At 41.5% G+C, this 11,620-nt stretch overlaps 1 protein-coding gene across 1 annotated transcript; it reads right to left on the bottom strand.

The window, feature by feature from the left end:
- Positions 1-1,623: 1,623 nt before the first annotated feature.
- snx5 (sorting nexin 5) lies at positions 1,624-11,421 on the bottom strand. Its single transcript, XM_061039440.1, has 13 exons — positions 11,261-11,421; positions 8,334-8,438; positions 8,141-8,251; positions 7,367-7,488; positions 7,147-7,270; positions 6,743-6,838; positions 6,539-6,644; positions 5,215-5,290; positions 5,061-5,100; positions 4,893-4,979; positions 3,911-4,070; positions 3,731-3,816; positions 1,624-2,884 (listed from the first exon to the last, which is right to left on the bottom strand). The coding sequence occupies exons 1-13, from the start codon at positions 11,294-11,296 to the stop codon at positions 2,834-2,836; spliced, it is 1,200 nt and encodes a 399-aa protein (XP_060895423.1). The 5' UTR covers positions 11,297-11,421; the 3' UTR covers positions 1,624-2,833.
- Positions 11,422-11,620: the final 199 nt, after the last annotated feature.

Raw genomic sequence — 11,620 nt, 5'->3', positions numbered from 1 at the left:
TGTGGCATTTCCTCAAAAGCTTAACTTAATGCAGCGCGCAGCCTCGTCACTGCAGTCAATGGATTTAACACAAACATGCTGCACAGCTGTGTTTAAACTCACAGGAACCACACACACACACACACACACACACACACACACACACACACACACACACACACACACACACACACACACACACACACACACACACACACACACACACACACACACACACACACACACACACACACACACACACACACACACACACACACACACACACACACACACACACACGAAGGAAGCAGAGGATAGGAGAGATGTGCAGCTTCTAAGATCCTCGAGGAGCCTTGATGTGAACACTGGGGAGATGGACTCCTTCTGCTGGTTTTACAGACGCAGAGACTTTTCTAAAGACATTTTGGATCCTCTGGACATTTTATTTTAAGCGCATGACGTAATGTTTTACCAGTTTGTCAAACGTATCACTATTTATTTCAAACCTTTCAGCCTCTCTGCAAAAAACAAACAAACTCAACACTCCTCATGTTTTGTATTTCTGTGCAGACTTTTTATGCTAAATACTTTTTTAAAAATCTCTTATATTGGATGTCTTGTTTGTTTAATTTATTGACACAGTTGATCCTAAGATAACTGGGATTGCATCTTTCTTTCTCTTTTAAACATGTGGTATCAAAAAGTAGTACACATGACAACCTTACTTAATGCTTTTGTTTTTACATCCTGGTTTGAAGCGCCCCTCCCCTCACTGCATCGCTTACTGACACTTTCTCTGTCAGCACTTTGTTGTCTTTTATATTTGTAAAGCACAGGGAACTGTTTTTAAAATACAGCATTATAAATAGTTATTAGACTAGAGGGATGTCGCCACCTAGTGGTGAACAACAACAAAAAGAAGAAGTCCTCTGTTAACCTGAAGAGGGAAAATGACTTTTACACTCTCTGTTGTTGAACATGCTACACACACACACACGGTGAAACACACACGTGCTCAAACAGTTTCCTGTTAACATTCACTGATGGAAAGGTGTCAGAGTGAGGGGGCAGGCACTCCAGAGCTGGTGGGGGGGGGTTTGGTGTCTTGCTCAAGGGCATCTCAACAGGGCTCGGGAAGTGAACTGGCACCTCTCCAGCTACCAGACCAATTTCCAGATTTGGTCCGCACTGGGACTTGAACCGAGTTTCTGCCGCCCCCCTTTATTTTAACAAACAGACGGGGGTAAATGATCGGCAGCTTTTTAAATGGGATGATAAATGGATTCGAGCTTGTTTATTTATTTTCTCGTCTTCTGAGTCCTCAAAGCGCTTTTACACCGCAGGTCACACCTTCACATTCACACACTGATCGCAGAAGCTGTTGAGTAGAGTCCATCAGAAGTAACTAAACCCATTCACACACAGCCGAGGAAGCAGCGGGAGCAACTTGGGGTTAAGTGTCTCGCTCAAGGACACATCGGACATGTAGCTGCAGGAGCTGGGGATCGAACCCCTGACCTTCCGGTTGAGGGTCGACCGACTCTACCAACTGACCCACAGCCGCCCCTTTAAAAGTCAGATTCAGTGTATTTCGATTTTTAAGACTCAAAAATACAGTGAAAACAATAAAGGACACAGATCAAATGTGGGAAAGTAGGATTTATTCAATGCCATTAATACAAATTTATAAAATGCTAATAATATTTTGTATGAAAGGATCGTGTGAAGGAATCCACACAGCAGGAATCCATTAGAAATACATTCAATCTTGTACAAAACTACGATGCATTTTGACACTCCACTGAGCCGGGGGCGAGGGTCGTTCAGTATTTCTCATTGTTTTAGTGCATCTTTTTATTTTATAATATAACGTCTTTAAAATACAGACACTGCTTAGAAAAATGTTGTTGAGACCCCATCGGAATAAAGAGAAGGGGAAATTTAGGTCATGATAAAGAAAAACATCAAGAAGGACACGATGAAAAGAGTAAAGAAGGCCGTTTGTCGGGGGGGGGGGGGGGGGGGGGGGAGATGACGAGGGGGTTTGTGCAAATCAAACTAAATAACTAAAGTTGAATTCCCTTTGAGAAATGCTTTCTGCTCGTAGAGCTTTTTATTTCACTTTTTCCTACCCAGAAATCGTTTACGACTCGCTAAACTACCGTGCATCTTTGATAACCTGCCGGATCTGAGGCCACGCCCAACGATCCATTCCTGAGGTGAAGTGCTGCTGTTTTTTAAAAAACACTTGAAGACGATCTGTTCGTGGGCTTTCTGTACTCGTTTGGTTGTACTTTAAATTTCAGAGCATGAGGATGTTTTTTTTTTTTTTACAGGCACTAGATCTGTAAACTTCTGTTAGCAAACACAAAACGCTCCAACAGACGACGCAATAAACGACGTCCTCAACGCTTCTAGAAGAGTTTTTAAAGGGGGACATAAGAGAAAACTTCAGCGTCAAAAATCTAAACAAAAAGGCAAAATTGTCAGTTTGTGCTCGATGTCAAAATGAGAAAAAAAGAAATGAGGGTGAAAAAGGAAATCATGTCTATCTGTGCTGCAGAAAAAATGGAAGTCAGTCGTGTTTGCGGCCTCTTTGAATATTGGAACGAGACGGACCACGGAGCAGAGGACAGGGATTCTGTAAACATGAAGACATTCTGCTTACAAGACACTTGTTCTCGTGCAGGTTTTTTTTTTTTTTAAAGTGGCATCAGACCCGTGGGTGGAAGCAGAGAGGGGGCTTGGATTCATGTTTGTGCGAGGGCCCCCCGGGGGACGCCATGTTTCCTGTTTTGCTATGACTGGTCACTTGGTGATGGTGATGGTGGGACAGGAAGTACTGAGAAACACATCAGTAGCTCTTCAGCTGATCGATGCATCCCTGCAATAGAGTCACGTTGTTCTGTGGAGACGAGGAAGAAAACAGGATTCATCCGTTATAGAGCGCCACAGGAATGAGTCCTAAAACCAGGAAGTAAGTTAGCATTTGAGCGCCATGGGGTCTAACGTCTAAAAGTCAACGGGGATTTTGAATGTGTTTGTGGTTAGACTCCTGAAATAAGGTTTGTGGTTAACACAAGCTGAAGAGATGTTGGTGTTTTGTTAGATCACATAAACTACGTTAGGTAATACCTCCACTTGTGAAGTTTGAAGTTTTTACTCGTCTTTAAAAAGGCGGTTGCTAACAAGTGGCTAAATGTGACTACAGTGGTTGTCGGGGACATTAAACGTCATCACGCCGGACACAGAGGGCGGGAACTCTCTCACTAGTCGGAGATGTCTCCTGTAGGTTTAATCTTTAGGTTAAGGTGAATATTATGTTAGTGAACTATTTATGAAGCTACGTGGATTAGTTTATCGGAGATCGTCTGAAGCATAACGCTAGTGACGTCACAATCATCCGACCGTGGTGTAGTTAGCTTTAGCATAACGTTAGCTTTTTACTTCTGTCGGCCGCATTAATGCTTCAAACATCATAAAAATGGCGTTCATCTGTGAAGATTATCCTGCTGAACAAAACGCCTACGCTTCAGAAACGTGTGTTTAACACAGAGATTATTTTCTGCAATGATCCAAAATCCAATGAAAACATCCCAGAGGAGGATTCTGGTTAGACCCCCATGGAGATGCTACTTCAGGGTTGGCCTACAAAAATACGTCACATGGTTTGTTCTCTATTCAGAGGAGGTGATGCTGATGATGGTTAAGAGACACATTCTCACACCGCCGGCTGCACCGTTCTGCTCACCTTGGCGTGTTTAATCTCGAGCTCGGCCATCTCGATGAGGTTCTTCCTGAAGGCGATGACACGCCTTCCCTTAAAACTGGTCAGTTCTACAAAGAGAAACATTTTCAAACCATGCACAGAGCATCGCATTTAAATCAGAGAGAAGGACGTGGAGATTTGAGCCAGGAGGAATGCACAGACCTTTCTTCCCGGACTCGGAGAGCTTGTCAAATTTCTGCAGGCAGTGCTGCTGGTGCTCCTCGGCCTGAGGGATGTCTTTACTCTTCAGTCGAGCTTTATCCAAAGCCTTGTTAGAGTTCTCATAGTCGGCTAACGCCCGGGCTCGCCTGTACAGAAGATCCTGGAGGGTTTCGAGATGGTTAAACATTTAGAATTGTAAGAGTCACAGTTTGATCCAGCAAGTATTTTTACATTCAGTTGACAAGCCTGAATAAATGTTGTATTTCATTTTTTTAAACCAGTAAGAATGTTAAGTTAAATCCTTGATGTATAAATCTCTTCTTATTCTTATTTTTTATATTTTAAGTGCTTATTTACTATGTATCTATTCTTATATTGTTTTATTTGCTTTGATAACATGCTGCTGTAACACCACAATTTCCCAGTTTGGGATCAATAAAATAATTCTAATCTATTGATAAAGTCAGGTAATCGGGTACTTTGGCCTGGTTTACCTTATTTTACCTGTTCAGTTGTGTGGTGCGACAATCTTGAATTTCCCTCGGATCAATAAAGTATCTATCTATTTAGCTATCCTCAAAAGTTATCTGAACTTTGATATGATTTTTTGTATGAAAAAGTCAAAGTTGCAAGCTCACATTGGGCGTTTTCACATCTACAGTTTGTTTGCTCTGGTCTGAATCTGCTGTTTAAAGGTACAATATTAATGTCCCTTTAAAGTTTAGTCTTCAGTCTGAATGTCGCAAAAAGTGTAATGGGGGAGGATGTGATCCCCCTCTGTACCGTCTTCTGAGGTAGTAACAGAGGCGTTACAGGGGCGAAACGATCAGCGGAGGGAGGGAGAGCAGCGCTGTGTGTGTGAATGTCTGACTGTGTGTGTGTATGTGGAGCTCCAGCTGTGCTCTGCTTTCTTTTTATGAAAAAAAAACAAAGATGTGCATATTAACATCTTGTACGGAGGCAGAAGATGAACGTGTCTCACCTTGGCGGCCTGGATGTCTCTCATGTAATATCTGAGCAGCTCTGTGAGTTTCAGCTCCTGGTCTGATGCTACTCGTCCCTCCACTTTCTGCAGGGACACAAATGAAGACATGAAGCACGTGTCAAACAGGACAAATATTTACAAAAGGCCGATCAGAGTCCGTCTTACCCTGAGCTTCTCAAACAGGTCGGACAACTTCTCCAGGTGCCTGAGAAAAAGTAAAAAACCAAAGCACTCAAACATCTGAAGGTATTTGATGAAAATGTGAAACAAGAGTCAGCTCGTAATAGAAGTGATGGTGCGGTCCATCCCATAAACTCACTTCTTGTTTGCTGTGCTGTCGTCAGCTGAGAGGCTGTTCAGAGTGGCAGAGACGTGAATGTAATCATCAGCAATATCTGCAAGAACAGAAACAACATTTAACACAAATACGTATGAACTTGTGTAGGAACATGACGGTTATAAAGTTTGAAACTCCTGAGCATCACATCGGAGTGTCTTCATATGTCTGATCTTTGATTTTCTGTTTTTATTTACTGTCTTAATGTACCATATTGGTTATGTTACTTTAAATGTAGTTCTTTTGTACACGTTTTTTTTATGTCTGGGGTGGGGGGATATGTGATGGGGGAATGGGGGGGGGACTGGTATTGTGGTATGTTGGCTTGCCTGGGTGTTGTTTGTTTATTGGTTCCTAACTATAAAATTATTCACTGAAACAATGTTTGTTTTTTGTGAAAATCAATAAAAAAAAGTTGAAAAAAAAAGAAGTTTGAAACTCTAGGAGCTGGTGTCCTTAAATGTTTTTAAATCAAAAATGAAAGACTTGGAAGCAGATTCTACAGGACGTGCGTCAATGTTTTTGATCGATGATTGCTTGAACTAATGACTCCATGAGGAGCGTGCTTAGTTTACAAGAAAGGCAGAGAACAACACAGAGAACATGACGACTACTTTACTGACTTTGTGTCATATTTTGAGTCATGTTGGTCAGATTCAGACAGAACACTCTGTGATTTCTCCATAATGAAGACGGGGATCGATTATACTTCATGTCCATGTTGTGTCCCATGCTTGTGATCGTGCATGATCTGTACCGTGCAGAAGCACACCTCTTCCAACCGTTCCAGGGCCGAGAAAGTGTTCCCGGCTTGAGCTCGGATCGGAGCGCTCACACTAGTCAAACAAACTGGACTTTAGGGGTGAAGCGTACTTGGGCAGGGTGTGGATTGCGATAGTGTGCGTGCACCCTTAATCTCAAAAGGGACAAACCCGGTTCAATAAATTTAAAAATAAAAACCCAAATTGGATTTTACGGGGAAATGATAAAATCTTAATTCTCTTATCATTTTGTGTCCTGAAGTATGTCATGGTCGTTTTACTCGCAGCACTTTGAGGAAGTGTAAATGATTAATTACAACAAGGAGAAACAGGAGCGTGAGGTGCAGGAGTTTGATTACATTGTTTTTACCACATAGAGGGGGCCGAGGATTTCTATTTTTGTTGGCGTGTTATCATAACAGGTATGGAAATCATTTGACTTTTACTAGAGTCATACTGAAGCCAGATAATTAGTATAATATATTTTCAACTCCAGCAAGAATGCAAATCAATATTTAAAGTATAGAAAACAAAATGTGTAATACTTTTGTGCGCGCGGGTCATTTTCTCTGCTTTGGCGGTCGAGTCTTTTATCTTGCTGTAGTAGTCGAGCAGGAAAGTCTTCTCCTGCTCGAAGAAGTCATCGACCTCCTGCAAAGCAAACAGACGGAGGGAGGTGAAAACAGTGAAAGTGGCCGTGACACTGAACGTGTAAACACTGTCATGCACCGACTGCCTGGAAGCCCCACCTTTATTCCTGAGATAAGGACCTCGTCGGCTGACTTCACCATGTTTTTAAAGAATCCTCCGAACATCTCCTTGGCGTTCTTTCTTCTCACGGTGAGCTGAAGGGACAACGTTTACAGAGGATTAGGATGAATTATACGCTTCTCTATGCTCTGTGTCTGCACAGAGCGTTCATTATTTGTGTCTCTCATCATGCTCCTGCAGCTTATTCTCTCAGACTCTCAGACTTGAACATGAGTAAATAAAGCGTTTAACTCTCAGCTAAGTGACAAAGACAGCACAGATAAGCAGAACTGCTGATCACAGCAGGACGCAGGCCTGTGTGTCACATGGCCTCAGTAAACTCCACTTCCTCTCTGTCCAACTGACTGCTCGGGAAAGGAAGTCAGCATTATGAGGAACTCACATCCTGGTCATACTCTAAGAAAATCTGGAAGTTTCTGTCTTTGCTTAGATTGGGGTGAGAGGACACTCTCTGCAGGAAGACTTCATGCACTTGGACAGTTTTCTTGAACACGGCCAGATATTCACTGAAAAAGAAAAAGAAAAGACAAACAGGACTCAGATTAAAGATGAAACTACAACAACATGTAGGATTCTGTCTTTTATTACGAGTACACACTCACGCCTCCAGCTCCTGCTTCATTTTAGTGTACTCCTCTTTCGTCATGGTAGCTTCACCTTCACCCAGTTTATGCATTTTTTCTCTCGGGCTCTCAAAGTCGGGCTTTGGAGGCGCTGGAGGAATCTATGAATGAAGAAGACAGGAAAAAATTATTCTTAAGATTTAGGCTTCAGCTTAGATGGTTCTGTTTCAAAACAACAGTTCTCTTGATAAACCTGTGAGCATGTTGTTGTGGTCTTTTCTTTTTTTTAAATGAGCACACTGACACTAGAGACAAATAGTGATATTACAACCCGTGCATATGTATCTGAAAGGCTGTCACAACTTGAGATACTTCGATTTGCTAATCAAAATTAGTAAAGCTTTTAAAAATACATATTTTCAGTCTTATATTTGACAAAAAGATGCTGCGCACAGAAGAGACAGAGCAGTGGTTTCTCAAGTCAAGGTGTTGTCTAATAAAGACGCAAAAGTTACATTCATGTCTCCCTAAAACAGAAAGCAGAGGAGGTGACACCTTCTAAACTGCACAAAAATGTTGGCAACATTTTGGCACCGAAACGTTGACATTGTATTTGCTCCATTTTTATATAGTGTGCAGGAATTTGCTAGACGACCAATATTGGTCGTCTAGAATTTTTTTGGGTCCTGGTGTCGAAACAAGTATCGATATCGTTACATTTTTGCCAGTATCATTCAAAAATTATCAAAAATGTAATAAATCTGGTATTCTGACAGCTCCTTGCAAGACATGTCTTCCAGAAATCCAACTTACGATGAGTCCTGCATAGTCTTCCGTCTCCACCAGAGTGTCGTGAAGCCAGATGAAGTCTTCGTGCTGCCTGGGAACGGAGAACTCTGGCTTCTGGAAAGAGCTAAGCGTGGTCTGAAAAGAGACGTCATTGTATTTTTAGTATTTATACACAAAGCTGTCAACATATTAGCAAATACTCTTAATACTTGTTTACCTTGGTGTGGACGGTAAACTTGACCTTGTCCCTTTCACACAGCGCGTCAGGAATGTCGATGAGAAGAGAGGCATCGTGGTTTAGATCCACAGACACGGAGCGCATCTAATAAGAGGGGGAAATATGTACACAGCAGCTCTCATGTCTGGACACAAAGTACTTCACTTCTCATGTGAAAAATGCATTTTCAATGCTGCGTTCAAGAAATACTTGCAGCTCTCTCCTCTAGTCATTATTCTAGGATATATCTTGAGGCATTTTATCTACAGTGATGCCTCTCTGATGTATCCACGGGATGCTGGGAATAAACTCGGATACACACTGTGATTGCATGTTTTTCTTATCCAGCTCATAAAGGTTGCATTTTGAATATTGGTTTTTATCAGCAAACCTACTTCCTCACACACTCCTGCAGACGTGACCACATCACCCCCCGTGCTTCATAACCTGAGGGGGACAGGGCCTTCTCCAATGCCGCTCCCACCCTCTGGAACCCACTCAAAACATCAGAGACTCCCCCTCACTCTCCACCTTCAAGAAATCCCCAAAAAACTCACCTCTTCTACATCAAGAAGATCATAACTATTATTGCTATGCCAGTAAAACACCACTACAAATCCTTGTTGTCTGGACTCCTTGTAGCTTGACAATATATGAGGAAGACGTTCTGTGTTAGCAGCTACAATGTTGAGAGCGCAAAGAATGTGACAATCCTGACTGGCTACAGCTTCATGGTTAGGAGAAAGTGAAGTTGGATATGCAAACAGAAGCCCAGAGACAGTCTTTATCTTTTTATAAAGAAAGGCATTCCTGAGGTACAAAGTGGCCTTCTGAAATCACAAACTTCTATCCTGCGACTTGAAGTGGGGTTTGTGTTGTTTTAGTGTTGTGAAAAAGATCTGAAGGATGTTACTTTTAGATCTACCCCACAGTATTAGGGGTAATGAAACCAGCTTTATAGTTTGCACAGAAAAAGGCAAGATGTTGCCAAGGGAGTTTTCACTGTATGAAATATAAAGGCAATATAGAGTGGCTGAGTGGCCCCTGGTATGTGCCACGATAACAATAACATGGCGAGGAATAGCGCAGCCCTACTATTGTTTCATCACTGCTTTAAACTGAACTGTACTGTAAAACCTAAAAGGACGACTAATTTCATGATCACAGGTTTTATCATTATATTCATGATGAGAACATTCACAATAAACTCATCACAAAAATCTGAACTTATCGCAAAGAAGCCTTCTCACTGAGCTTGGTACGGAGGCCTGAGTGAGTATGATGGCCATGCTTTCATACCGTTTTGATGCAGTCAGGTGAAGCTAACTATCAGCTACTCTCGGATTAAATTATTGTGCCGATTTAGAGGAGAATACAAATAGTTTGGGGATTTAGATGGGACATGTTGCAACCCCAGGTGTTCTGCAACCCATGAAGAACAGAAGACAGACTGAAACTGTGAGTTATATCTAATTTGCACTTTTGATTTTTGTTTATGGGGCGGCGATGGCTCAGTAGGTAGAATTGGTTGTTTCTTGACAGGAAGATTGGGGGTTCGATCCCCAGCTCCTGTGGCCACATGTCCTCAGGCAAGACACTTAACTCCAAGTTGCTCCTGCTGCTTTGTAGGCGGCGTATGAATGTGTATGAATGGGATAGGTTACTTCTGATGGTCTCTTTACACAGCAGCCTCTACCATCAGTGTTTGACTCTGCAGCTGTGACCTACAGTGTAAAAGTGCTTTGAGTAGTCAGAAGACTGGGAAAGCGATATAGAAGCTTGAGTCAATTGATTTGGTCTCGGTCTGCTTCCATCCTACCTACAGAGCTACATACTTCAAAAAAGTAATGGAAGTTACCATCTTCGCTCGCAGGATTTACACCTTCTAACCATCCCTAAAGCCCGGACTGAATTAGGAAAACGGGCGTTCAAGTATGCTGCTCCCTCTTCTTGGAATCGGTTGCAAGATACTTTAAATCTTCGGGAGCTGGTTTCCTTGAATCTTTTTAAAGGTCGTCTTAATGATCTGGAGGCAGAAATATCTGACTGTAGATGTTTTAGCTAACTCGTATTGCTCCTTTTTGATCGCTTTGTTGCTCATGACTTATTACAGATTCTGATGAATGGTTCTTTTTGTGATTCCTGTTTTTATTTTCATTGTTGTTAAGTGTTTTATGTAATTGTGCTGCTGCCTGTCTTGACCAGGACGCTCTTGTAAAAGAGATTTTTAATCTCAATGAGACTTTTTCCTGCTTAAATAAATAAAAATAAAAATTTGTCAAAATACAAATTGTTATCCCAATATTGAACAATAAACTCGCACATCTCTTATTTTTGTCATATCGTGCAGCAGGCCTACTTCCAACTGGAATTATTCTGTTTATTTTGTGATGACCTACTTTCAGATTAAACATGATTATTTTTGCAATAACATCCGAAGTCCTGCAAAACATTTATTATAATTTGAAGTGTATTAAATGACATTCAGATATGCACTCTTAGATGTGTGACTCTCTCTGCATTAGTGACGTGAGTTTATGTTTTTAAATTGGTTTATCTGTGTTTGTTTATCCAGTAATCATCAACATTAGTGCACAATACTTTAAGCAAACTGATGCATGCCTTCAGCCAGCTGCGTAACCTTTACGTCACTTTAACGTAAACTACATTTAATGCTTCATTGAGCTTTTGGCGTTGCATGTTTTAACACGTTCAGGAAATTAGTAACCATTCTCCATTATTGCAGTTAACACTTTTAGTTCAACGTTACCCACTTTATAAAAGTTGAATCGATAAAACTATCGATTAGCTAGCTTAGCAACAAAAAAGCTAACAGACAGAAAACAACACAGAAGTTAGCGGCAATAACTTCACCCGTTAATGTTAGCTAACGTACTTTAACGCCGCCAGAGCTGACTTTAACTTACCTTTTCCTTGTCGCTGTCGTCTACGGGGGATGTCATGATGGATTTGAAAAGGATTGAAAAGCAAATATAGGCCAGCAACCCAAATAAAAAACTATAAACAGACAGGAAGCTCTCCCTCCGCTGGACGGCTAGCTGTCTCTGCCGAGCTGTCAAAACGGTTTGTTTTTTTTCATTCGAGTAAGTCCCGCCCCCAAGGGATTCTTATTGGACAATATCGAATTTACACACGCAGCGATTCGCTTTTAACCTAGTCAATCAAACACTTCTCTCCCCGTTGTTTGATAAAATAAAGGATAACGTCTTTTTTTAGCAGACATTTATAATTTCACATCTATATTTTAAACGGACAACGACGACAAG

Source organism: Labrus mixtus, chromosome 6 (assembly GCF_963584025.1).
Source record: "Labrus mixtus chromosome 6, fLabMix1.1, whole genome shotgun sequence".
NCBI classification, from domain to species: domain Eukaryota; kingdom Metazoa; phylum Chordata; class Actinopteri; order Labriformes; family Labridae; genus Labrus; species Labrus mixtus.
The sequence above is the reverse complement of the archived record's forward strand: the minus strand, read 5'-3'. Positions and strand labels throughout refer to the sequence as shown.